Here is a 27314-nt window from a genome sequence, read left to right as displayed (position 1 = left end):
TATATATATATATATATATATATATATATATAATGAGGATGTGAAAAATTAAGTTTTATAATCCATTGAGTGTTGTTTTTGGGGTTATTTCCATAGTAGTCAACTGCCTCACTTCCCGATCCCCTGTTGATCAAGTCAAGGAAAGTCTGAATGTAAATTTTCCGTCAAAATAAGTCTACCTTGACCACCACGAGCGCAGTCTCGTAAAGTCTCGTGAACGCGCTAATCTTCACTTGTTCTGGATTGTCAACAGTGAGCACATTGCCCCGTCTATCCCTCCCTCCCTTCCCTTCCTCTCTTGCTCGCTCCCCTCCTCTCGTCTCTTCACCCGACCTCTCTCTCCTGCGTCTTCTTCTCGTCGCCTTCCAAAGACGAAAGAGCATCAGCAGCAAAGAGCCCGCAGCCAGGGCCGGTGCCAACCTGCCAGGATGCGGTGCCACAAGTTTTGGCCCATGTGTTGGGTTGGATTTTATGTGTGGACAGCCTTCCTCTTTAAAGGTATTTATGACCCAAACAAATTTTTACATTATATGTTCAAGGTCTGTTCAGTAAGGGCAGTTTGGAACAAATAAGGTTGTTGTGGTGTTGGGTGAACATGAACATGGCACTGATATTTGTGTTGATTATTTCTGGAAGCCAGGAGTCTGTATTGTCTCTCAAGTTGTTTTGAAAGTGGAACAACAAGGATTACTGCACTTGCAGTACGACATACGACGAATGCCTTTTTAAGATACTTTTTACCTAAAATAATTTAGGAAATATTTATAAATATTACGCTTTTGGATACGTTATATTTCTCATTATTCACTTGTACAACATAATAAACTATTCTAGACACTGTGCTATTATGGTTTATATTAAGTGTAGACAATCTTCATTATGCATATTAACAAATATATTATACACTGCATACATCTAATGCATAAATATTTCATACATGTTACATAAAGGGTGTGCTTATTCATTAAAAATACGAGATATCATGAATAAAACTTGTTTTGTCGCGTAACACTTACAACAACAGAGCTATGAATTGCAGACAGACTGTTTTATAATAATTTGTCCTTTAGTATTTGTGGAAACCTCCAACAGAGAAGAATTTTCAAGTACAAAAAGCATGCAAAAAAGCATTAACTGGTGATTTTATCTTTTGATGCACACCTTAGCTGCTGGCAAAACATGATTGATGCATGATGCTCTTTAACGTGAAATAATGTTTCTTCTACTCCATTATTTTCTTTGCCACGAAGTGATGACTCTTGAAAAAAAAAAAACGACAAAGTAACATTTGACAGAAGTGCATTTTAAATATATGTTGTATAGAGAGAGTTAAACTAAAACAGAGACTGATCTTTCCCTCATTAGTTTTTTTCAAATCTACTATAAGAAAAGTTGAAACTTGTCTGAGAACTGTCACGCAAATGCTGAAAGTCAGCCAAAATTTGGACAAAAGACTTGTTGCTGGAGAGGGTAAAGCGAGTAGCGGAATATTTAGATGTAAAAGCAATATTATGCTCAGGAGCTGCTACAGCATGAATGCAACACGCTAATCCACCATTGTCGTAGCAAATGTTGGCGGTGTTTGAGCTTGATCACGCGAGAACTGGAAAGGAGTTAGAGTTCCATTGAGTGGACAGACGACATTTTGCTTGACGACAGTACTTAACAACTTTTAGTGGTTCAAGAGAAAGTATTCTCTCTATATGTATATATACTTATATATACATATATATGTATATATATGCCCGTGACACCACAATGCAATTGTCACAAAAGTGGAATCAACAAGAATCATCAGGCAGGCAAAGAAACTCTCCAAAAGAACTGCTTTTCAATTCCTATCACTTTTCACCAACAAGTTTTTGCTAACTTAGAACACAAGTTGTCCATAGAAGTTGAAGTAACTCATCAAAACAACATTCATATTCTGTTTGGGAATATGATTCAAATGATCACTGGTGTTGTGTTTCCAGCTTACGCGCTACAACATTTGGGAGTGATCTTTTATTCTTGACCGTCAAAGGTTCAGACTCTTGAAAATCCAAGTCTGCGTGGCCCAGATGCTGTCACATTATCTGAATCATTTGCATTCAACACCGCATCTCTCTCCTGGTGTCTTTCACTCTCTTTTATTCTGTAATGCACAGTAATACTTGTCCCCAGTCAGCAATGAGTGACTCTTCCCCACTATCTTTTCGCTTTAGTGGTGGCCTACATGTAGATTAGACTATTTAATGCTGTGTTCAGAGTTCTACCCACGGCATAAGGTGGTTTATGAGACACTCTTCAGTCACTGAGGACACTAAAATTGTCACATTATTTTGTTCTTGAGTCACCTCTAAGCAATGAAAACTTTGTGTGACTTTCATCTTGCAGAGTGCGAAATGTCAAATATTTGAATAGTGAGGATGATGATCCACTGGTTTTATTGAGTCGTTACAAAATCACCTACAATAAGGAGCTGTACTTCTGGAGCAGGATGGAAACCGATCATGTGTGGTTAGCACTAGCATCAGTGTTAGCATCGCAGTTCAGTATTTATATAAACTTTGCTACAAAGAAAAAGTCACGTTATCATAAATTTATTAAACTTTACAGCAGAAATTATTTCTTATGAGTAAAAAAAAATAAATAAAAAAATGTTTCACTTATTGTGGCTTTTAAGTCTTATTTGTACAGTTTCAGTTCTAGAAGGATTTGCGCTGATCATGAGAGGGTTAAATGAACATGAAAGTTGAAGACACATGGGTGGTCTTCGCTCCCGGATTAGGATTAAACGCCAAATGGTTTTAGGGCTCTGATCCCTTACCATAGATTATAAAACTCTCCTATATGATTCGATCGAGCTCGAGGGCCATTAAGACACTTGTCCATATGTTCTGCTCGTCACGTGTTTCAATGCCCAACATTCTTCCTGAGTTAAATATTCTTAAATGGGGAGTTAACCCAAAAATGTCTTTACAATACTATGTTTTATGCCACTGCGCTAGTCTAAATGTTTTCTGAACCATGCTTGGTCGTTACGTGAGCTGCAAGCAAACTGTGATGTCACTTTTAGTCGTCAGCATGTGGCAAAATGGCTGCTCAATGAGATGGAAAAAAAACTGGAGTATTTTTCTGTTTAACTCATATTCAACCAACGCAATATTAATCAGAATGCCGTGTTTGGACTAGTGGGGCTGCATTGAACATAATATTGTATAGACATTTTGGGGGTTGACTTCCAACTTTAAATAATAATAGAACACTACCAGAAATACATTTAAAATCTTGACTCCGGAAAATAATTGTCATATCTTACTTTGCTGATGCAATTTGAACAAATGTATTGTATTTGTAATTATGATTTTCAGGGGCAGTAGTAAGTATTAAGCAAGAAGCAGTAACCAGATATTTGAAGGTTTTAATGGGGCGACACCTTCATATAATAGATTGCCCCAAAACCTTGCCTTCAACTCTGACTTTTTTGAAAATTATTTTTTATCGATCACTTGTGGATTATCTAACAGGATGACCTCCTGGGTTTTAGCTCTCAGCTCACCTGGGAGCATCACTGCAGAACTCCCCCGATCTTCTTTTGACCTCATTTTTCCAACAGTGTTCCCAATAGAGGGTCCAGTGCATATATTTTACCTTAATTGGTCAAGGTATTTAAGTGCAAATGAGAGGTTATTTTAGGTTCCTCTCTGTTTCTGCGACAAAAGTGTGTCACAATTATTTGGTAAAAAACAAAAGCTGCTTTAGGAGTTTGTTTTTCAGACCTTTTTCACACGGGATTGTAATATTTGCATTACTTTTTTTTACACACTTACACACAAGCCAACACATTTTTGCAACAAAGTAGCTTTAGATGTGTAGAGTTGTCATTTTGTTGACTCACCAGCAGCCCCTGAAGGAGGGGTGGGCTGTCAGCGCTTATCTGTGCAGAACCCGTCCCGCTTGCAGGTCTAGAATACTGCCCCAAAACACTGAGGGATCAATGCTCTTTCATGTTTCTCAAATGTGACATCATGTTTTGGGTTGATCCGAACAAACCCGTTTCGTGTTTGTATGCTTTTGTCTCCTAAGAGCATCCGACTTTGTGTCTTTAATTAAAGTTGATTTAACCTAATGCAACTAATTGGATGACTCTTTTTTTAGTCTGTTTTTCGTGCAGATTGTTTACCACTTTGTTAATTTGTCATGATTCATGTGACCCTCGTGAGTTCCAAGCTTTGCTTTACTTATACAGTGCGTTTTTTTTGCAGATATACACAATTTAGGTGCGTCAAAGCCTGAGTAGATGGAGTATATGTACATATGATGAAGAGTAGTTGTAGGTTGTAGAGAGGGGTTTAAGTGTTTCAAGAACTGTGTTGGATCAGAAACGCTTCTTCTAGAATGTAATTCAGACTATATTTTTCCACACCATGTTGCAATGAATTCCTAAACAACAGGCTTAAATTACACCGCAATAATTTACATCAGCTAATTTACAATCAGCAAGTAAATGTGTAGGAGTCAGACGCTGACGCCTGAGCCGGTTTAGCGCAACTAAGCGGAGACAAATACATCAGACAAAACTGTGTCTTTGCGTGTGTTCATGAGATATGAGTGTGTGAGAGGCTGTGAAAGGGAAAAAGGGTCCCTGTGGCAGTCTGTTTTTGAATAGGACGGTTCTGATGAGTGTGGCTCAAAGTCAGACACGCCGAGCTGTTTGACAGCAGCAGAGAATAATGGACAGATTAACCCCAAACAAATGCGCGTACATTCAGGAAGGCACACACCCCACACACACAATAAAAGATCCTGCTAAATTTATTCCACCCATTTTTGGGGGGGTGATGTGGACTAATTGGAAACGGTGCCAATGATGTTTTTCTAGGCTTGTTGTTCCTTTCAATCCAAAACCCAATTGGCTGCGGAATTTATTCCACAAAAAAAGCAAGTGGATTCAGGACAGCCAGAAAGACGAGGAGAGGAGAGAAGGAGATCAAAAGAGAGGATGCTCGTACAAAATATACTAAAAATTAGGTTGCATAAATTAGAGCTTCATGAGCAACAGTAATGGTGTATAGAGCATTGGGTTGGGACAAAAACAGATGGGGAGATTAGGGAAGATAAAATCAAGCTTCTGATTTTTCCAATTTAAATTTTCTTGTGGCATTTAAAAGCTTTATGATTCCAACGATGCTTATCATGTGCAATATAGGTGGTCTGTTATCTGCTGTAGTCAAGAAAATTGAGAAGCATAATGAAATGACACTAAAAGTCATTGTGCACCGAAAGACTTTATTTGCATGTATTTTTTCATTTATAAGTACAAGTGTGTATGTATTAATTAATCTGTTTTTGAATAAAAGTGGGGCCATGTCATCCATTACAGTGTTTTACTTTTAACCCCAAGTAGGAGTACCACCAAAAATTCTACATACCACCACTATGACCACTGATAAAATGCAGCAGCGTCGTCTGCATGTGAAAATGATACGAGCACTAAAATTCACCCCATGAACAGCCAGCTCAGAATTGTTTTAATGCATTTTTATATTCCTACATTCAGCACATCTTAATGACAGCTATTATTTATGGGTGGGCAGTCAGACTACGTCTTTGACGGAAGGAGGCAAGCATTGTTATATTGTTTCCTGGCTTGTTTCGTCATACTCTGTTGTCCTCTAATGAATCACAGCGAAAACGGTGAACAATCATCACCAATATTCATATGCACATCCCTACTCATGTCCACTTCAACTTGGAAAATTAGAAAAGCAATCAGCACATTATTTTTTATTTTATTGACTTTAAATATGACCTTCAGCGAGGAAATGCCATTGTAACTTCCACAAAATTGAAAATATTTTCCAGATCATGTTTATAGGTTGAAGTTGACAATATCGTAGTTGTTTTCTGATCTCCCCGAAACAAATTGATAAAATACAAAATGCAAACTAACTCAACATGGCATGTAGATGCAGGAGAAAGGAGCATGCGAAGTGTAACAATATGATATGTTGTTGTTATCAATCACGCCAATCTTGCACTGTCATGGGCAGTTGAAGCCGAAATGAAGCTGCATATTTTAATTAATGCCGACGAGTTGGGCCTGAGCAAAGAAGGTGGAATTAGTTTTATTATGAAGACCAATACTTTAACATGGTGGCGGCGGGGGAGGATTTTGCCCCAGTTTTTTTTTTTTTTTTTTGTGAGAAGTTACTTCAACCAGCGTTTTAACTTTATGTTTGTTTCACAGTTGACAAGAAAACGCAAGTAAGGCCCTTCGTTTATCTGTTCGGGGAGAGTGGCAGAGAGCTGCTTGATACGCTAGAGGACATGACTGAGCGGTTCGACACCTACTGCAGAGAGAGATATAAATTCTTAAAAAGAAACCAAGGAACCAGTGAGTCAATTGACAGCTCTGTTACAGAAGTGAAGCTACTAAAACATGTAACTATTCCACTTTGAGAGGCTCCCTCATTCGAGACAGAATTGTGTGCGGCATTAATAACGCCAACATACGTGAAAGACTGCTGAGGGAAAAGGCCTTGACTTTGGATTTGTGCCTTCAACACTGCAGAGAAGCGGAGTTGTCCCGGGAAAACTGCAGGGCCAAAGCAGGGCAAGTGGAGGAAGTTCACGCGGCATACGGAGTTTCCCGCCAGCATCAAAGAGACTAAGAAAAAATATGTTGGACTGCAAGTACTGCGGTAGGACACATGAGAGAATCAAACAAGAAATGTAAAAAAGTGTGGTAAGGACAACCACTTTGCGGCGAAATGTAAACGCTCGACCAGAAGTCAAGAGAAAGACACTTGTTCACTGTGTAGCAGACTGCGAAAGTGAAGCGAAGGGATGTGACACAAATTGAACATATAGGCTCTAAAAAGGAAAAGTGAAGCTGAGGGAGCCTAGATAGGTGCTAAAAAGAGCAAGGGATGAAATAACTACAAATCCAATACTTCCTTCTACTGCAGGAATTTCTGTAATGAGACTCCTCTTTCTGTTTTTCCTATCAGCTTCATTAATGAGATGATTCAGTTAAAAAAAGAAATGAACTGAGATGCCTTCCTTCCTGCCTGGCCGCACATGGTTTGTGTCTTCAAGCCTTGAACTTTGTGATTATTTTATCCCTCGTGAGCACAATTTCACGAGGCAGGCATCATCAGAGGCACCAATACCCCCCACTACTGGTCTGCATTGATTTTTTTTCCATGTTTGTGTGAACCACAGTTCCCACTGTGACAAAACACACATGCTCATTATTCGGTGTCTGAATACACAGTACAAAAGAAACAAACACAGATTTATGAATTTTCTTGCACTCTTTGTTTCTCCCGAGTCTTTGTGCCGCCATTAAATAACCTGCAGTTTAGTATTTCTTGTACAATGATACAGGATAACAAAAACTGTAAAAATGTGTGTTACATCTTATGATCTTATTCTCAGCAGGCTCCTGGACATAGAAGCAGAATGCCTGGGGGCTACCGTTTGCTTTGAGGCACAGTGGCCTTGTTGTTTAGCAACCGAAGTAATGATCTGAGAAGATGCGATGATTGGCTTGACAAAATGATTTGGGAAATGTTTTGACGATTATGAATTTGGGCAGCGCAGAAGAGTTGTTGTTTGTCTGTCTGCCTCATAGCCAACAAATTCTAGGTTTTGAATCTTGGCATAGGTGTGAAGCACATCCCTCTCATGCTTTCATCCATCTAGTTCATTCTTCAAACAGACCCCTGTAGAAATAGAAATGGAAAGTAAACCTGTACAAGAAACGGAGCTTGGTGTGGACCCTTTATGAGGGGGAAAAAACAAACAGCTCATTGTAAATGTTGAAATACTGTGTAGAAATACTGCTCAGACTGGTAGAAAGTGAAAGTCACATTGCTCAGAATGGTAAAGTCAATACGCTTTAGCTCTTATTATCTTTGGAAGCGGTGTTTTTTAGTCATGAGTCCCTTAGCACACACATGGTTATGCTCCAATGTTCTGAAATTCCTTTCATTTTGTTTTACTTATTCCATTCATTAACTCTGAATGCAGGATCTGCAGCTCTGCTTATTATTACTTTATTATTACTGCAAATTATTTCTGCCACCCAAAAATTAACATTAAATCTATATGTTTCATTGATGAGTAATTTAAGACTTTTTCTCAAAAGCCAATCTCTATTATGGCGTGCTGAGTTCCTTGTCGCAGCTTGCTTTGTTTTGCATGACCTCAAACGCTAACCTGCCATAACGTTTCCCATTTTGGCATTAATGGGCCGATCAACACCCTGCCAGGCTGGAGGCATACTCCTTTACTCTTCACAGAGCTGAGATTGACTTGATCTCTTTGTGATCAAGCTGGGGAGAAGTGCGATTTGGATGACAGCTGAATGGAAGAATTGATGGATGGACGAGATGAACTGTACTGTGCTCCTGTCTCAGTGCCACTGTAAAAAAAAATGCTTTACTGTATTATGGAAATGAGCCACTTTGTGTAACTTTGCTCTTGCTACTTTGGTCCCTAGGATCTCTTCAAGGAGAGTACCAGAGGAGACTTTACAAGGAGTTGCTTGCTAACTACAACCGACTGGAAAGACCGGTGGTCAATGACTCAGCTGCCATCCTGGTGGAACTGGGCTTCACTCTTCTGCAGATAATAGATGTGGTGAGCAGGCTGTGCAGTTCATGTTAATAAGTTGTACAAGGATGCAAGAACTTGTTCTGTGCATGTTCTCAAAAAAATCAGCCTTAAAATTTCAATATTATACTCTAATATGTTTTTGTAGTTATTTGAAGCCCCTAATCAATAGCTAACACACATGTGTGAAGAGTGAAGTGACCGTTGCCGCTCACGTCAGTTTACCCACAACGTTAATTTTCCGGCCACCATATTCCAGGGTACGGACACAAAAGGAAAACGTCAAGAAAAATCGTATCCATTGTTACCATTATCATCATTGGTTTACCCATGTCTAGTTTGGTGAACAAGGTCCATATTAGGACACCTGTCCATTGACAAATTCCAACGTGTAGTTTATGGAGGACTGAAAGTGTCAAAAGGAAATAAATAAATAGACCACAATTAATTAAATATGGAATTAAATAAATAAATGTGTCATTAATTAATTTTAAAAAATCTATATAATTGTGTATGTTTTTAATTAATTATTCATGTGTTTAATTAATTATTTATGTATTTCAATAAATATTCATGTATTTTATTAATTATTTCATGGTCCTGCGTTCCAGTGTTTCATTAATTAATTTTCTCTGTCAAACAAAGATTTTTTTTTTCTCTGAGGGGCAATAATATTGAATTTATTTTCATTTTTTTAGTGTAATGCGTTTATGCCTGAAGCTGTATGCGTCCATGTGACATAATGTGCTGCCCTGTGGTGCTTATATAGCACTGTTAAATGCTGGCGGAAGTAATGCAGCGCTGCTGTTTGACTTTACACATTTGCTGATGCAAAAACACACACATGCATCCACGTACGTGCGCACACATGCATGAACACACGCATACTGTATGTTCATGCATCACTGATTAGTGAGCTCTTAGAATCCTCCATTAAAGTCTAATTTAATTCAAAGTTCTTGGAATTTTCGATTTGCTGTTCAGACTTTCAGAGCTTCTTGCAAAAAAAAAAGAATAATAGCCGTTCTTTTCTTGTTTTTCAAATGAAATAGAAAAAGCAGTTTTTCTTTTGTGGAGTTTTTTTCAACCCCGACTGAGCTTCTTTTATTTAGGAAATTGCATTGGTTATTTTGCTCACCATTATCTTCTACTAGGTGGCTAGACTCTTGATTTTATTTTATTTTTTTGCATTAGTTCCTATAAGTTTAAAAACAAATTGTGAAATTGACAGCTATGTTGATTTTATTTGTGCATTAGTGCATAGTGTGAGAAAGTGCCACGCAGTAAAAAATTAGATACAGTGGCAGTCTGCACTGTCAGAAAAAAGCCTACTGTAGGCGTCTGTTTTTATTCTTCAAGGTATAATTTGTTTGTGACATAGTCAACAGAATTGCCCTCCTTCTTATACAATACAATTAATCTTATTTTGAGTTAAAAATTAAAGTATGCTCAGAATTTCTGTTTTTGATAGGATAAGATTTTTGTTGTCGTTCTCGAAAGTGGACTGATTATATTTGTGTTGAATCCAATTCAAAATAACATTATAATTTATATTGACTTTGGATCAACATTTTTTTCCTATTTTCTGACATGCTACAGACCAAACGAGTAACTGAATCATAGTTAATTTATGTTTGGGCATTTTCGGCAGTGTCCATTTGAAATAATGTCCCATTTTTCAATACAGGGATGGAAATTAAAATGTGTTTTTAGTCGATTTTGAAGGAATAAAACAATGTTGAATGAACACAATTTGAAAGTGTGAAATTTGACCGATTCATAGGATGATATATATATCTATTTTTGTGTGTAAAAGTGCATTTTTATTTTTGATATCTTTCTGGCATTAGGATGAGAAGAACCAAGTGTTGATGACCAATGCCTGGCTGCAGCTGGTGAGTCACTGGCAAGCTTTTCTTTTGTCCGTCCATCCAGAGGAACATCACAAATACTTCAGTTTGTCCATAAATTGGAGCATCACACATTTCAAAGTGTCTTGACTGTTTAATTATTATTTCCAATAAAAATGAGCCTCAGGGAGTTACGCAGTTCTCATCCCAATAGGCTTTACAATCAGTCGAAGTCTTAAATACAAAAAGTTACAATATCAGTGTATAAAATAAAAGCAACAGAGCATACATTTTCAGCTTTAAGAAAAGCATGTGAGCATTAAAAAAACAGTATTTGGAATTTTTATAACCCCTCACAAGATTGTGTACTGTCAGCATCTTTTCCAGAATGAAAGATCACAAAAACACTCCCTTAGAAAGATATGACCCTTCCTATTTGCTTAAGTAAGCATTTCTACAACAGTGCAGATAAATGTCATATAGCACTTGAATATCTCACTGTCTCTCAGTACTGGACTGATATATACCTGAGCTGGAATCCAGAAAGCTACCCTGGTGTCCAGAACCTTCGATTCCCTTCAGACCAGATCTGGACTCCAGACATCCTTCTCTACAACAGGTTTGAGTTCTTGCTTGCTCCTGCAGGCTCATTTACATGCTGCAGCGTCATGGATGCTTATGTTCAAAGTTCTGCGTTAAACAGGCTCATTTAAACCGTTCATCATTGCTGTGCTGTGCTGCGTCTCTTTTCATGGGTGTTACATGACAATATTGCAAACACCAATGATTGTAAAGCATAATGTATATGACAGTGAATTGAAGTCGTACAGTGCCATAATTACCCCCAGCATAAAATTAAAGGAGGAAACGTATGAAGAACCTCTTAATGTTGATTATACTGTGTGAAAATGGACTTGTTTTCGGTCAATGATGACTCGAGCTGCCGTTGAACTTTTGCGTAGACACAACCAGGGTACTGAAGATTAATGTGTGGACATGTTTGTCCAAATCCCTCTGAGACGTTCATTAAATCCTCTAATCCTAAATGGATTTTCAGGCCATAATAGGCTGACTTCGTAATTATCCTAATGTATTGTTCAAATTCTCTTAAATTGTTCTTCCTTGTTCCCCTCCACAGCATCTTTATCTTGTTTAAAATCAAGGGGATTGAAGCAAAAACAAATATCTGATGCAAATTTCTATCTTTACGAAGTGTTTTCCAATCTGAAGGGATTTGTTTTTTCAAATTGATGTGAATGTGAACATCTTGTGTTTTCTCTGTTGTAAAAATTGGTGGTTTTTTTTTCCAATTGCAGTCTAATCCATTTTATCCTGCATGATTTTACTAGGCATAATCGCTATGTAGAAATAGAAATATCTATGAAATAATCTCACTCATTAAGAATGTGTATTTTATTCGGATCATTCTGGATAAGATTATTAAAAAGTGTTAATGTTCAGAATTGTAGTTTCTCATCTGAGAGAAATCAGGACCAAGGTTTGATATTTTATGTTGTCTTCCCTCCCGTGACAAAAAACTCAGCAGACAAACCAGCTCAAACGCCTCACAATGTATATTATTAAAACTTCCGAACGATTATTGCTTTAACATTGAACAATAAACCTGAAATCCAGAATGCTTTCACACACAATAAAAAAAGAAATTACCTTTAGGTCTGTAATCAGTCATTTTAATTCACCAACACTGTCACGACAGTGTATTTAAAGACCAGGTTGATTTCACACTTGCATGCAAAAAGAGCATGAGGACGAAACAAAGGTTTGGATGTATTAACCCAAATATTCAAAGCATAGCTTTTAGACCTGCCGGATTAGCCATCCTAATCCTGCTGCTCTTTTTCCCTATCTCAAGCCTTTTTCCCCTCAACCTCCCTTTCCTGCCTCATTCCCTCGATCATCCATTCAAATTCAACACTTCTACGCGCATTCACCATTTCTCTTTCATAACTCACCTTCTTGTCATTATTCATTCTATTATATGTTATCATCAATCATAACCTCCCCAGAACATTTGTTCAGTATGAATGTTCAGATTTTCATCCACTTTGTTGACTTCCAGGTTTACCAACTCTTCTGCTTGGAAATGTGTGAAAATATTTTGATTTTTTTTTACTTATTTTCTTTGAATAGCAAATTTTACATGACAATAATTTTTATTATTATTATTATCATGTTTTTTTTATTAGCATGGCCTCCACCAAGGAGAATGTGATTTTATTGTTTTCTTTTATTTGTTGATTAATCATCAATCATGAGTATAGAAAGACTATTGTTTATATTTTGCTCATGGCTCAATTTTGCTTGATTCCTAAGGAGGAATTTAAACAGTGCAGGGTTCAGCCATATCATGTAATGCCATTTCAGATATCCTCTACAGTGGTGCTTTTGATGAGCTGGTCATTCGATAAAGTTCAGGTGTGCAGTGTGTTGAGGGCACGAGGTGCGATAAAAATCAGGCAGGTAATTGTTGCACTAGTGGCACCATGGCCATAACACACACCATTACTCAGTATGCCATCAGAGAGAATTCAGTTGTCATTTTAAATGGTGGATGTGCTCATTCGCATGCCGCTCAGATGGGAGAACGTTTAAGTCATATCCCATATGAAATTGTTCCTGATGAGCCATCCACCTCCTGTCATCACATTTTTAGATCAATGAGCCGGCTAGACAACCCTCAACCAAATACTTACACGGTTCTAAACAAACATAATCGTAAACCAGTTTATTTGTCTGGCACTGTGAAAGCTTAATATTGTGTCCTGACTAGTTTTCAATTGTCTTCTTGGTATACATTTCCAGTGATTTGGAACAACCACCACATCCAGTCTCTTAATGTGTTAATAACTGATTTTCATGAGATGTCAAAGAAATGCATTACTGACCATAGTAACTCTTTGAAGGCTTCACATTTCAAGAACTCAAGTGATGAGTGATAATTTGAATGTGAGGTGGCTCCCATCCCTCAACCAATTACTGTTGCCTCTTTAGTGTCCAACTGTTTATACTAGTGTTGAAATGGAACAGCCCCTCTATTGCATCAAATACTTTTATGGCATGCAACTCATAACAGGTCTTTGGCAAACTCCCAGTTATGCTTGGCAATGTGAGATTTCTCTTTCATGATCACTGCACCGCGTCTTTCTCATAAGTGACCTATGGAGAGAATGCAAAATGTTGGTTGGTACCGGTGAGAACAACAAACCATCCCAACAATAGATATGTCTTTTGGATTAAAGTTGAAACTTCTTTAGTAGCTAAGGAGAGAACATCAACTACTTAAAACATCATGATAATGCCGAATATAAGTCTAGCACAAAGTGGATTCTAGCTGTGTGCATGGGGGGTGTGTTCTTTCATTTGGTATTTTTTTAGATGGGCGAAGTTAAAAATCGGCATTCACGCAGACGTGGGCGTGAACACAGTTGATTTGATTGCCGGACAATCAAAGCGGCTCCTCTCATTCCCTTTAAATTTAGCGGAGGTGAGAGGTGCCAGAGCAGAAACAGACTCGCTGAAGTCCATGCAACGGATTGCCACGCGCAACAGCAACTGCAAGAAGGTCTCCACTTTCGGATGATGTAAAGGCGGCCCTTGGAGACCATTTTTCTACAAGTCGCCCGTCTGTGTGTGCCAACCCCGCCTCCACAGACGCACACACCAGGTGTGTCGCAGTCAGGGGTGTCCTTTTAAAATTATGTTAAAGATATTAATGTATTCAGCAAACTTATTTTTACAATGATTCAGAGGGTTCAACAGTGTGCCGTAATGTCATAATTCTGAATTAAATCTGATTAAATCCACCACACATATCACCAGAGCACAGAATCTGTCTGTCTGTGCTCCAATAAAACCCATTAAAATTGGTTACACAACCTGCGCCACAACTTAGACCTGCTTTAAGATGGCTTTGCTTAGCTGCCTTGGAACAAAAAAAAAAATGCGCCAGTTTTTACACTGAGCCCATGTGCACCTGTCAACAAAAATAGTTTTTTCTTTCCAGTGTGACAGGCAGACTCTGTTGACCAATCAGTGAACAGCTATGTGTTTAGCTCCAAACTGCTCGATAATACAAGTGTAGCACTGGACCTGGCCATCCTAAAAAGGCTACTGAAACGTAGGACTGTTGGGTTGGATATTTTCAAAGTGTTCAAAAATATTTGATCCAAATTTTCTGATGCTATGAGGGTTAGGACATCTGACATTGTGGTGTGGTGTCTAGCCGGGAAAACTGCACTGCTAATTGAGCTGATGGTGCACTGAGAAAAGGGTTCGAGCCGCCATGTGTGAGGAAACAAGTCAAGTACATGAGAAACTCTACTCAATGGAGGTGGGAGCGAGAGGCTTTTATTAATTTTTATTTTTCAGTAGTTGAAATGCTTTCTTCTTAGTGGGGAGTCGTAACAGATAATAACTGAGAAGCACTTTCAGTTCACCCCGGTTTGGAGCTGTGACTACTGACACAAGCCTGATCGAGGAAGGTAACGCACTGCTGTATGGCCAACATAAGAGTGAGGCACTTTTTCTTCTCACAATGAGTGGAAACCTTTGTACAAAATAAACACAACAAGCAGCACAGTTTTTTTCTTTTTTTTTTTTGCTGTTTACCTCCAACAATGCTGTGCAATAGAACCGCACCCTCCTTTGGCGATTAACTGGACATGAATGGACTCCTTGGTTCTGGCTCATGACCCATAACAGATTTTTTTTGTACCTCTCATCTGCACTTCTTGCATTTGCCAGACAAGATGGCCCATGTGGGAGTTTACAAAACGAACACACAGACTGAAAATGACTACTTCACCGTATATGGTCTCCTTTCTTGACTTCTTTCCTTTATTGAAGGAAGAAGACCACCTCACTTGACTGATGATCCATCTGTTGCATGATGGACGCCAAGCTCAAGTTTGATTAAGTGAGCTCTCTCAGGAAGGTGCAGAAAATTTGTAAATGCATTCAGAGTACCATATGAATCTGTTGTTGTTGTTTTATTATGCATTTAGTATATTACACAAATGGACTAACCGGAAAAATATTATTTAACTGAAAAATGTTGATAGTAAACTGTTAAGAGAATTATTTTATAGTCCATATCAACAAATGTGCAGCACAGACCCTAACGAGGACAAGTAGTGCACAAAATGGAAATTAGATGTACGTACTCATTTGAATTATTAACCAGAAAAAGGTATACACTTGAAAGATAATTCATCCTGCTGGGAACTTAACACATTTAAACATAATACTGGAAGAGCTTTAAGTTCACATTTTTTTACAATGAAAAATGTGTGATGCACAGTTTCAGTCATGCAACTTCATAATAAAAGTACAAAATACATGGTCAAAAATTAAAATTATATTAGACCCCGTGAAAACGCATTTGCGTCTGACAAATCCTAGAATTTTCCGTGATCCAACTAGGAACTATTAACAATGAATGAACACATGCAAGCACGCATGAAATTAATTTTTTATCATTTGGCATATTCACGCAAAACATGCTGCAACAGTTATGTAATGCAACATTATTTCAGCTAAATGATCCCACGCTGTATGTTTCCACATTTCTTACAGTTGATGACTGAAGGAAGATGCGTGAAAAAATCAATTTGACGCGTTTCATTTGCTGTATATGCTCTCCGCATACGATAAATATGCCCATCTTTAAACTCGAGGATCACTGGGCTGTACTATTTGCCTGTAGACTTCTTGGACCTTTGCACTAACCACTGAGCCCAGACACAACGCCTGATGTTAGGATTTCATGACTGACTACTTCATTTCTAAACTGTGAAAGCATGAACTTGAATTATCTTTATTGCATAGGTGTGTGGCATAGCTCTGCAGGGGTGTTGAGGGTGTCATACTGGATGGTCTACACTTCACAGTGGTGATCTGCGATCACCCTGGCCAACATTACACTACTACTTTTTTCAGAGGCTGACAATTTTCTTTTGGATTAAGGCCGGAGGGACGAGGTCGGAAGGTTACTCAGATTGCGGCCAGAGGGCCGAGGACTGACCGGCAATTAAGGGTCAAGCGCCCAGCTGTGCTATTTCTTCTTCTGCAATGCCAATGCTCTGGCTAGCTGATTTTAAAGGGAAGGAAAGGGCCGTTGTCCAGCGCGCTATGACTCCCACAACAGCGCAAATGTCACTTTCTAATCGCCGCCGTCTACGAAAATACCAAATGAAAGAAAACTCTCCCCATGCGCACAGCTAGACTGTGCTTTACTAAACATGCCCCGAGCACAAAAACATGGCCCACGTAGTGATTGTGCAGTCTCAGTGTGCAGGAAATCAGGCCTTGTGAGTCATAAAAGAGTGGACAGTACATGTCTGACTTTGCATCTTAAACGTCCTCCTCTGAGGTGATCGTAAAATCACAGGTGCTTTTCAATCCAGATGATTTATTGACCGTAATGTTTTCTGTCACCTGTACTATCCTATACAAAGCTGCTATTTTTAGGTTTGAGACAACATTTATGTTTAAAGTTGTCTTTACTACAGTACGTATGCTCTCCGACACAGCACATTGCCTGGATTGCAAGAGTGTTGACACCTTTGGTTTAAATAAGTCTTTGAATGATAAAAGCTTGAATAATTTATGACGGGCTTTGCTTCTGCCGCCCCTTCTTTTCTATCTCCTAAACCTGCCTGAAGCCACAGCTGATAGTGGCACACGTAGGAGAATAATAAATCAAAAACACATTTATATGACTCATTTTGACTGGAGGCAGGATCAAAGAAAAGAGTGTCCATCCAGATATTTTCCCCAGATACAGGTCATATGTTCTTTTGTCGGGGCTTTGAATGAAGTTTAAGCCGGGTCCACACAAATGGATATTATCTCTCAAGTTTGGGTTTAGATTGTGGTTGCAATGGAGCTATTGTCTGTGCTTTCATGTATTTCACATTAACAGCTAACAGTAGATGGGAGTCTTAGAGTTATGGGAAAAGGCTTGTCAGCTGTGTGTTGAACCATTCTCAAACGTTGGTTTTTGACTAATCTTTTTTTTTTTTTGGGTTAAACACACCTTTTATTTCTTCCCCCCAAAAATATTTTTGGAGACACCAGCAATATACTCAAACACAGTAGGAGAGGCATGGCTCAGGCGTAGAGCTTCTGTCTCCTAATTTGGAGTTTGAGCATTCGATCCGCGACCACATCGAGTAACCTATGTGCTATGTCAAAAAAAAAAAAGAAGTAAAAACTGCCTTCCCTTGAACGACTTTTCATTAATTCAATAAACTAGTACTCAAAAACTGTTCCTGCACAAATTAATTTGAGAAAGTCTGAGTGAAAAAACGTGACTTTTTTTTCTAGTAGATTCTTTCATTTTTTTTACAGTAGTTGACATCTTTACCACTTCCTAGTTCAATACTATAAATGCCGGACTAAAATATCAAACGTATCAATGTTTAAGTCTGAGGATTGATCTTGGTGTCAGAGTCATCGATGGCTTAAACAGTATCAATCCCCAGCGGCCTTCTAGCAGGAATAATGGTCATCTTGTCACAACACACTCGGTGCTCTTTTGTATCTTGGAGACACTACTTCATGTTAGGCAAAGCCTACGTATCGTCGTCAGGAGTTTAGCAATCAATTAAATGAAGCGCTTATTTTGATGTATCCATGGAGTCTACATTGTACAGATAAATGTCTCTTGTTCCTCTCTTTCCAGTGCGGATGATCGCTTTGATGCCACCTTCCACACCAATGTTCTGGTGAATGCGTCGGGTTACTGCCAATACATCCCGCCTGGCATCTTGAAGAGTACTTGCTACATCGATGTGCGTTGGTTCCCCTTCGATGTCCAGAAGTGTGACTTAAAGTTTGGCTCCTGGACACACAATGGCTGGCTGCTGGACCTCCAGATGCTGGATGTGGACACATCCACCTACATACCCAATGGCGAGTGGGATCTTGTGGGTAAGTAATTAGCAGATCAGCAATCTAGTTTGTTCCCACTTTTGAGTCTGTATCTAGAATGCATATTTTGGGGCTGTGAAATGAATCCCGACTCGAGAGAAATGAAGCTCAATTGACCCCCAGTTCTGCAATTGCCGCGAAGGTACTGGAAATGAGGGCTTGTGGATGTATTGTAATATTTTTTATTTTTATCCACTATTACAATAATAACAACCTTTCTAAGGGAACTGTTTGAGACATCATATTAATTTGGTCTGAATCATTAAAAGAGCGGAACAGTGGTTTGCTCGTTAGCACGTCAGCCTCACAGTACAGAGGTGAAGTGTTCGATTCCGGCTCCGGCCTTCCTGGGTGGAGTTTGCATGTCCTTCGAGTGCATGCCTGGGTTTTCTCAGGGTACTCCGGTTTCCTCCCACAATTCAAAAACACGCATGATCGGTTGTTTGAACACTCTAAATTGTCAGATAGGAACAATCGTCATGGCCTACTGTTTGACTTAATGAAAGGCATGCAGTTTGTAAGATCAAACAGAAACATCTCAAAGATTATTAGCTTCTATGATGATATATCCCTATGTTTGACTTCATTCCAGTGTTTCATCAGTCAGGCTGTTGCAATGCAGGCAATGTGATATATTTCCGAAACTGTGTGACCCATCTCTCCATTCATCCTTCTTCCGCCCATATGGCTGTTTACACAGACAGATGGGAGGATTGTATTCATGTTTTTTTGTACCCTCGCATCTCCCTATGTCCCTCAGGTGTCCCAGTGAAGCGCAATGAGCTGTACTACGACTGTTGCAAGGAGCCCTACCCTGACGTGACCTTCACAGTCACCATGCGCCGCAGAACGCTTTATTACGGCCTCAATTTGCTCATTCCCTGCGTGCTGATATCTGGCTTGGCTCTCTTGGTCTTCCTCCTGCCTGCTGACTCAGGAGAAAAGATCTCTCTCGGTGAGATGATGCGCAGATGTAAACAATTAAGGATTTTTGCGTTGGCATGCCTTTGTAGATGTAACCTTGTCTTTTATGGGAAGACTCTACAAGATTTAGGAGTGTATCGCTGGGAATTTCGGTCCACATTTGTGAGCGTGTAACTGTTTTGTGTATTTCACTCAATTCTATGAACCTACCTATAAATACAAAAAGAAATACTTGGAAACATATTTCACTTTACCTGGGCACCAATCTATTTTTGTAATGTAGACGGGACTGAAATCATATGAATACATTTAAATGTACTGTGCTAAAAGAAAAAAAACTAAAATAAACACTTGAATTAATTTAAAATTTTGTTTTTATTTAACCTTAGTGCAACATTTTTTTTGCCTCTCAACTATGCATAATATATTCTATACATACAAAATATGTGTAGACATGTGCCTGAACTGCCTCCCCCTGAAAAATGTAATCATATTTTAGCACTGTACCTTAGTCTGACAATATAAGTAGGTTTATGTTGTACTTTTAGGTGTTACTGTTTAGGGCCTGTGACAAATGGGTCATGTGTGCTTCCTTTTTAGATACTTGTTTATCACCGCTGTGCTGCTATGAAAGGAATGTTTACACTGTGTTAAGTATTTTTTCTCTAATTATTGCATATTAAATCTACTGGGCCGTCCCACTTGAGATCAAATTTGTGTGAGTGTGAGTGTAGCCGCTGAAGGAAGAGTTTGACATTCGATGACAGTCGATTTTAAAATTGTAATATTAATTTATAAAATCAATAATTATTATTATAATTGATTTGAAAAACAAATAATGAATATGAATGAAAGAAAATAAATGGCACTGGACCTTGAGGACTAAAAGCTCACACGCATATGGGAATGGAGTTTAAGTTATGATACTTTATCAGCGTCAAGATGAGAGTCTGTTTAATGGCGCAAACATTGCATTTCTGGGGTATTTTGATAAATGATTTGTAATAACAGTGCAACTCTTATTACATAGTAGTAATTCTGGGATAGAAACTTCTACCTCACAAAGGCAGAATTATTAAATAATCCTTCTCATTTAGAACATCGAAATGAGCTTTCAGTCCATATTTGCACAAATCAGAGTGGGAATATAGGTCTCTTTTTTTTTACCCTGCTTTTTTGGGGAAGGAATGCTGACAGTAGTGAATATTTCCAGCCTGTAGCATTGCATGTAGCATGCAATACTCTGTGAGCACGTGTATGCAAAAATTCTCATAAATCATGTAGCGAGTCATGAATACATGCATGTAAAATCGCTCGAAATAATTGAATTTCTGAGTGGAGTTCAATCAGCCCTTTGGTTTTTGATGGATATCCAACATGTGGATGAGCAGTCACCAGTTAACTTGAATTTGACAGATTTCTGGAGCGCCCTTGAGTGTTCCACCTGACAAATTACTGTGGTTTTGAGATGATAAGTGATTACTTCCATATGTAATTACAGGAATAATTTAACACAACAGTGATTCCACTCACACAAATCATTTTATTATATTCTGCCTTGTCTCTGTTTTTTCTAAGGAATCACCGTGCTGCTTTCTCTAACGGTCTTCATGCTACTGGTGGCTGAGATCATGCCGGCCACCTCTGACTCAGTTCCGCTCATCGGTGAGTTCTATTGATGTGTGCCTATGTTTCATATTCCTCCACAAAATCACCCTCAGGAAGAGAACCTGACACATCCTAAAGTTGAATTATGTTGTTGAGCTTTTTAGATTAGTGTGAATGCTGTCGCAATGGCAAACCAAAGTGACTGTAATATAAATTCTGTCAGTCAACACACTGACATGAATGACCACATCATAATATCAACTTGACTGTCCTTTTGATTGTTGTTTGACTATTATTTTTTTAATTTGAGGCAAATTGATGCACTTAAAATATTTTCTGATACAGACTAATAAACAATGTTTATAGGGTTATTCTTGTAAGTTGAACTATAGCTTCCTTTTTTTTCTTTTATTTTAACAGGGATTCGGTGTTATGCAGAACTGACTATTTTATAGACAAATACTATTATTTATAGTTGTGGCTGAGAGTGGGTGGTGGCACGAATTGTTTCTACTGGGGATGTAACAGAAAATAATTGAGAAGCACTGCATTATTGCATGCTTCCTGACCTCTAGCTATGGTCACCTGGTGAAGGATGAATTCCAAGGGTGATTCAGTTAGCATAACCCAGGGATGTCCAAACATCATTGCCGTACAGCCCCAGAAGGGGTTTTATGGTAAAATTGTGCGACCCAGGTGAAAGGTGTCAGCACCACCAAGAAACTCTTAAATGGGGAGGAAGAATAAATAAAGGATGAATGGAAGATGAAAAGGACAAGGTAGGAAATCAGATGTTTTTGTGTTAAGAAACTACAGTATATCCTATAATAATCACACTGGACTATCACATCAATTGTATTGGTTTTAAGTTCTAAACACACAAATCAGACATGTTAAAAAAAAAAAAAGAGTCAGCCTTGAACTGACCAAGTCCTTTCAAAGATTTCTACCCATCTGAGTAATTCAGGTGCACTCCTCAGCCAATGAATGAAATCCAATACAACAGCCTTATCAGTGTAATCTAATTTTTAGAACTTAGAAACTTTCCATCAGGAATAATAGTCCTCAAAGGGAATTCCCAATACATTGTAAATGTGTTTGATTATAGATTAGTATACAACACGGAAGGTAAATGTATTTCACACTGTGCAGCATCATATTACGGTGTAGTTAAAATAACCAGATTTCACGGATATTTTGTATCAATGCACAACCCACATATTTACGGTAATGCTATTACTGGGTGGCACGGTGGACGACTGGTTAGCACGATGGCCTCACAGTGAGAGACAGCATCGGGCGTGGGTTCGATCCCGGCTCCGGCCATCCTGTGTGGAGTTTGCATGTTCTCCCCGTGCTTGCGTGGGTTTCCTCCGGGTACTCCGGTTTCCTCCCACATTCCAAAAACATGCATGACAGGCCGATTGAACACTCTAGATTGCCCCTAGGTATGAGTGTGAGCGCGGATGGTTGTTTGTCGTGCCCTGCAATTGGCTGGAAACCAGTTCAGGGTGTCCCCCGCCTACTGCCCGAAGATAGCTGGGATAGGCTCCAGCACCCCCCGCGACCCTAGTGAGGAGAAGCGGTACAGAAGATGGATGGATGGATGCTATTACTGGGATATTTTTTTCCATTGTAAGTGACATTAAGTTAACCTACTGCCCAAAGACAGCTGGAATAGTCTCTCGCACGCCCCCGACCTTCGTGAGGACATGCCGTTGGGATTGTGGAATGGATATATTTATACAGATAAATGGCTACCCAGCCGAACATAACATTTATTTCATATGACTGGAGGACAAGCCCAACTGTCCTCATAATTAAAATGATTCATCTTTACCACATTGTGACTGAATGTGGCTGTTAATTATTTTCAACACCGCTGCCTGAAATAGATGATACGTCTTTTATGATTAGCCTTGAATCACCAGAAAGTAATTTTTTCCCTCACATTTATTTTCTTATGAGTAGAAACCACTGCTGCCTCCCTCAATTACTTTCCTAATCTTTTGACCTCTGGGCTTTAATAAAACCAACATGGATGTTTTTGGAAGTGAGAGGAACCCAGCGTACTTGGAGAAAACCCACACAGGTCACAGGAAGAACATGGAAACCACACAGGAAGTTCAGAACCAAGATTTGAACGTTTGACCTGGGAACTGTGACACAGTTCAAACCACTAGTCCACGGTGCTGCTACTTTATGCAACCGGTCAACTAAACATACCCATGCGAAGCACTTTGATGCTCATGTTTGATTTGTGTCTTTCAGCTCAGTACTTTGCCAGCACCATGATGATCGTGGGAATGTCCGTAGTGGTGACGGTCATCGTTCTCCAGTTTCATCACCATGACCCTCAAGGAGGCAAGATGCCCAAGTGGGTGAGTGATGGAACTCTGTTTTTATTTTTTCGTGATTAGGTGTAGGACTTAAGAATGTCCTTGTCACGTTCCAGTATGTATTTTGTATTTTATACAGAATAGCAATAAATTTGGGAAATAATTGTTTGTACATAATTGTGTACACTCAATCAATTCAATTGTATTTTTAAAGCACCAAATCACGACAGTAGTTGTCCCATGACACTTGACAGATAGATCATATCAAAGACCACACTCCCTAAAAGAGTTGTATGAAATTCAATATTAACTAGAGAATGACCTCTAAATTCCAATGCAATTCTTGAATTTGAATTTGAATTGAGGTGTCAAACAGGAAGCAGCATTGCAAATGAGATTTGAATTGCAGGAAGGCGGGTCACCAGATTGGTTGTGTCATCACACTTGCGCCCGTATTTCTTGGTCACCCGGGTGAATAGAGGGGCGGAGCTTTAAACTGATCACCACATAGTGGTGTGTTGTTTCCGATGATGGGGGAAGAGGGTGGTAGGACCTTCTGGGAAAATCAGTCACAATCCCCTGCCAGTAGGAGTTTCATCTCCCACCTCCGGCAGAATTTTACCCACATCAAGAGGGGAAGTGGGGAAATTGAGTCAGAGTGGACCATATTCTGTGCCTCTATTGTTGAGGAGGCCCACTGGAGCTGTGGCCGTAAGGTGGTCAGTGCCTGTTGTTGCGGTTATCCCCAAACCTGATGATGGACACTCGTGGTAAGGGATGCCGTCAAGTTAAAGAAGGAATCCACCTTTTTGGCCTGTGGTACTCCTGAGGCAGCTGATGGGTACCAGCTGGCCAAGCGGAACAAATCTTCAGCGGTTGCCATGGCCATGGGAAAAGTTCTGTGAGGCTGTGGAAAATGATTTCCGCATGACATTTTGGTCCGCCATCCGGAGTTTCAGAAGAGGAAAGCAGTCCACCATTAACACTGTGTGCAACGGGGACGGGTCTTGCTGACCTCAAGTCAGGACGTTGTGAGTCAGTGGAGAAAATACCTCTTGAATTCCACTTACACACCTTCCTTTGGGGCTTCTATCTCTGGAGTTCAAGTCACAAAGGTGATTAAAAAGCTCCATGGTGGCAAGGCTCTGGTGGGTGGATGACATCTGAGTTCCTAAAGTCTCTGGATGTTTTGGGGCTGTCCTTGTTGACACGCCTCTGCAACATCGGGAAGGAATCAGGGACAGTGCCTCTGGATTGGCAGACTGGGGTGGTTGTCCTTTAATTCTTTTTTTTTCTTCTTTTTTTTAAGATCACTTTTTGCAGATGATGCGGTCCTGTTAGCCAGAACGCAGATTTGAACCCACGACCTCTGCGCTGTGCGGCAGATGTGCTAACCAGTCACCCACCACGCGTCATCAAATTATGTTCAAATGAACTTTTTCAGTATATGAAAATGATTGCTTCCTGTTTTTCCAAGCCTCATTTTTGTCATTAGCAAGAATTCTTTCACCACATAAATCTGGCGTCATCATCAAAATCTTTGATAGTTTACATAAAAATCCATCTCAATAATAGTTTGGCAAATTTGATTGCTCGATTTTTACGAAGAAGCACCATTTGGATGCGGCTCGGTGAAAATGGATTTTTATTTTTTAGTTGTCAAAATGGAACTGCTCCATGAGTTGGAGTGATAGTGATTGGTTGCTGTAGAAACATAGTGAATGAGTTAAAAACTGGCCACCGAAAACGTAAACACAATTACCCATGCTACATTTTCAGGTTCGGGTGGTCCTGTTGAACTGGTGTGCTTGGTTTCTACGCATGAAGCAACCGGGCGATGAGCGCAGACGTCCCGGCTACAAACACCGCCATATTACCCAGCACCAGTCCAGCACCAACTCTATTGAGATGGGCCCCATTCCAAGCCTCTCCATTCCTCTCTCCCAAACTTCCTGCCCACCGTGCACCTCAGGCACCTCCAATGGTTCAATGAGCCTCTACTTTGGCAGCTACCACCCAGTGGAGAGTCCACACTGCCCACCTTCCAGCGACTCTGGTGTAGCACTGGGGGGTCGTGCTCATTGCTCCCCCGGTGAAGAGGCTGAGCCCGCCGGCGTTTGCAGTAATGTTTTGGGAATGGGAGTCAGAATCCCGCCACCAGAGATTCAGCGCATCTTGGAGGAGGTGACCTACATTGCCCAACGCTTCCGGGATCAGGATGATGCTGAGGCCATTAGCAGTGAGTGGAAGTTTGCAGCAGCAGTTGTGGACCGTCTGTGCCTGGTGGCCTTCTCGCTCTTCTCCATTATTTGTACCTTCACCATCCTCATGTCAGCGCCCAATTTCATAGAGGCTGTCTCCAAGGACTTCACATAGTTGGATGGAGAAAAAAATCATTTATGGCTCTTCGTGGGCTATTAATGCAAATAATGCTTGTAATGTATTGTATTTTTCTTATGTAAATATAATTATTTTATGTCTCAGCTCTTGCTAACTTCTATGTGCATAGAATGTTTCAAACACATCCATATAAGCTCACTTGCCATCAGGATTTACATCCAGTGGATACAAAAAGTCAACACCCCCACACTTTTGTTCAAATGACTAGTTATTGTGAGATTAAAAAAAAATAAGATACACAACTAAACTGGGAAAACAATCCTTTTTAGTGGAGAAACAAAAATAAACGACTGAAATATGTGCTTGTATAAGTGTACACACCCTCTTATGTTTATAATTGTATAGAGATGTACATTTTGAAAATGAATATTACTGTTACTAACAATCACACTTCACATCTAAGTCTCTTTATTTTAAGTGATCACATGAACTGTATTCAAATCCTTTGTGAACGTTTAGTGTATTGTGCAATAATGCTTTGTGCGGACTGATTGGAGTGGACCAATAACACAGATGCAAAGGTGTCATTCAAATGTAGTTTATGTTTAACATCCTAAACCATATGCTTGGAAACTACAGTAAACTACTATGAAAAAAATAGCTCAGAGTTGCTTGTCTTAAAATGTTCATTGACGATGAAGGTTTTTGTGTCTTGTGAAGCTGGCCATATGGTCTCAAAAGAGTTTGTGGTGGAAAAGTAAACCATGTAAAAATGAAAAAATAATTACAGAAAATATTTGAAGGGATTTAATATACCCTAAGCCTAAACTCACAAAGCTAACTGCTTTGAAATCCGGGAAAATAATAGCGTATCTGCGGGATACCTATATGTTGTAGCAAGATTGTTTTGGGGGTGCATAGCTTTGTACTGTACACAAGAGAATTCACAGCATTCACGCAGGCTCTTGCAATGCCCATTTTGCTGCAAATTATTCAAGTACACATAAAGTACTTTCGTTTCAGTCTGATATTCCAACACAATTCTCATGATGTCACCCTCTGACATCAAGGATGATTACAAAAGGCTTGAAAATATGAGAAAAATTTAAAATCATTCACGTCAGTGCAAAATAGTAAACATTTATAAAAGCTGTCTGTCAATATAGGTTTTGTGGGTGTTTATATACATAACAGGTGACCTGAGTTTTCATCTTTGGTGTAGTCATTTTCCTCTGTGTCCTTTTAAGTGTATATTTTCAACCTTAGCCATAATAAAAGTATATTTATTCTCTGTATAAGTATCTCTTTTTAGAACTTCGAGGTGATAATCATTGAAAGTGGATCAGAGTAAATATTGATATTTTAGGTTTAGAATTGTGCCCCAGCTTTCTTTCTGTAAGTAAACTGATGGCCAAATGCTGAATTTTCTATGCTCACCCAAATGCAAATATCGCTATCCTGAAATAATGAAAAATTGGATGGCTGACCATTTTAAAGCTTCATACATTCAGGAAACAAATAAGCACAAATTATGTTTCAATACATGAATATAGCAAACCACATTAGCTTCAGTGAGCATGGACGTTTTTGAAATACCACGTAAAGTAATCATCAATATATTTAACATGCCACATTATATTGGAATAACTGGTGTGCTAATTAATTTCCACACAATTTGCTTTGTATGAGACCAAAA

At 39.2% G+C, this 27314-nt stretch overlaps 1 protein-coding gene across 1 annotated transcript; it reads left to right on the top strand.

The window, feature by feature from the left end:
• Positions 1 to 302: 302 nt before the first annotated feature.
• Positions 303 to 26916, top strand: LOC148338068 (neuronal acetylcholine receptor subunit alpha-7-like). Its single transcript, XM_088292726.1, has 9 exons — positions 303 to 498; positions 8492 to 8631; positions 10455 to 10499; positions 10964 to 11073; positions 18160 to 18407; positions 19168 to 19362; positions 20910 to 20996; positions 23211 to 23320; positions 25058 to 26916. Exons 1-9 carry the CDS (start codon positions 429 to 431, stop codon positions 25652 to 25654), a joined length of 1602 nt encoding a protein of 533 aa, XP_088148852.1. The 5' UTR covers positions 303 to 428; the 3' UTR covers positions 25655 to 26916.
• Positions 26917 to 27314: the final 398 nt, after the last annotated feature.

The sequence above is a fragment of the Idiotropiscis lumnitzeri genome, chromosome 4 (genome assembly GCF_059441095.1).
Source record: "Idiotropiscis lumnitzeri isolate Australia: NSW breed Sydney's pygmy pipehorse chromosome 4, RoL_Ilum_1.0, whole genome shotgun sequence".
Lineage (NCBI taxonomy): Eukaryota > Metazoa > Chordata > Actinopteri > Syngnathiformes > Syngnathidae > Idiotropiscis > Idiotropiscis lumnitzeri.
The sequence above is the reverse complement of the archived record's forward strand: the minus strand, read 5'-3'. Positions and strand labels throughout refer to the sequence as shown.

Coding starts and splice junctions, on each gene's coding strand:
- LOC148338068 (XM_088292726.1), top strand. CDS start 429: ATGCGGTGCCACAAGTTTTGGCCCATGTGTTGGGTTGGATTTTATGTG. Junction 10,500..10,963: donor CCAATGCCTGGCTGCAGCTG/GTGAGTCACTGG, acceptor ACTGTCTCTCAG/TACTGGACTGATATATACCT. Junction 19,363..20,909: donor AGGAGAAAAGATCTCTCTCG/GTGAGATGATGC, acceptor GTTTTTTCTAAG/GAATCACCGTGCTGCTTTCT.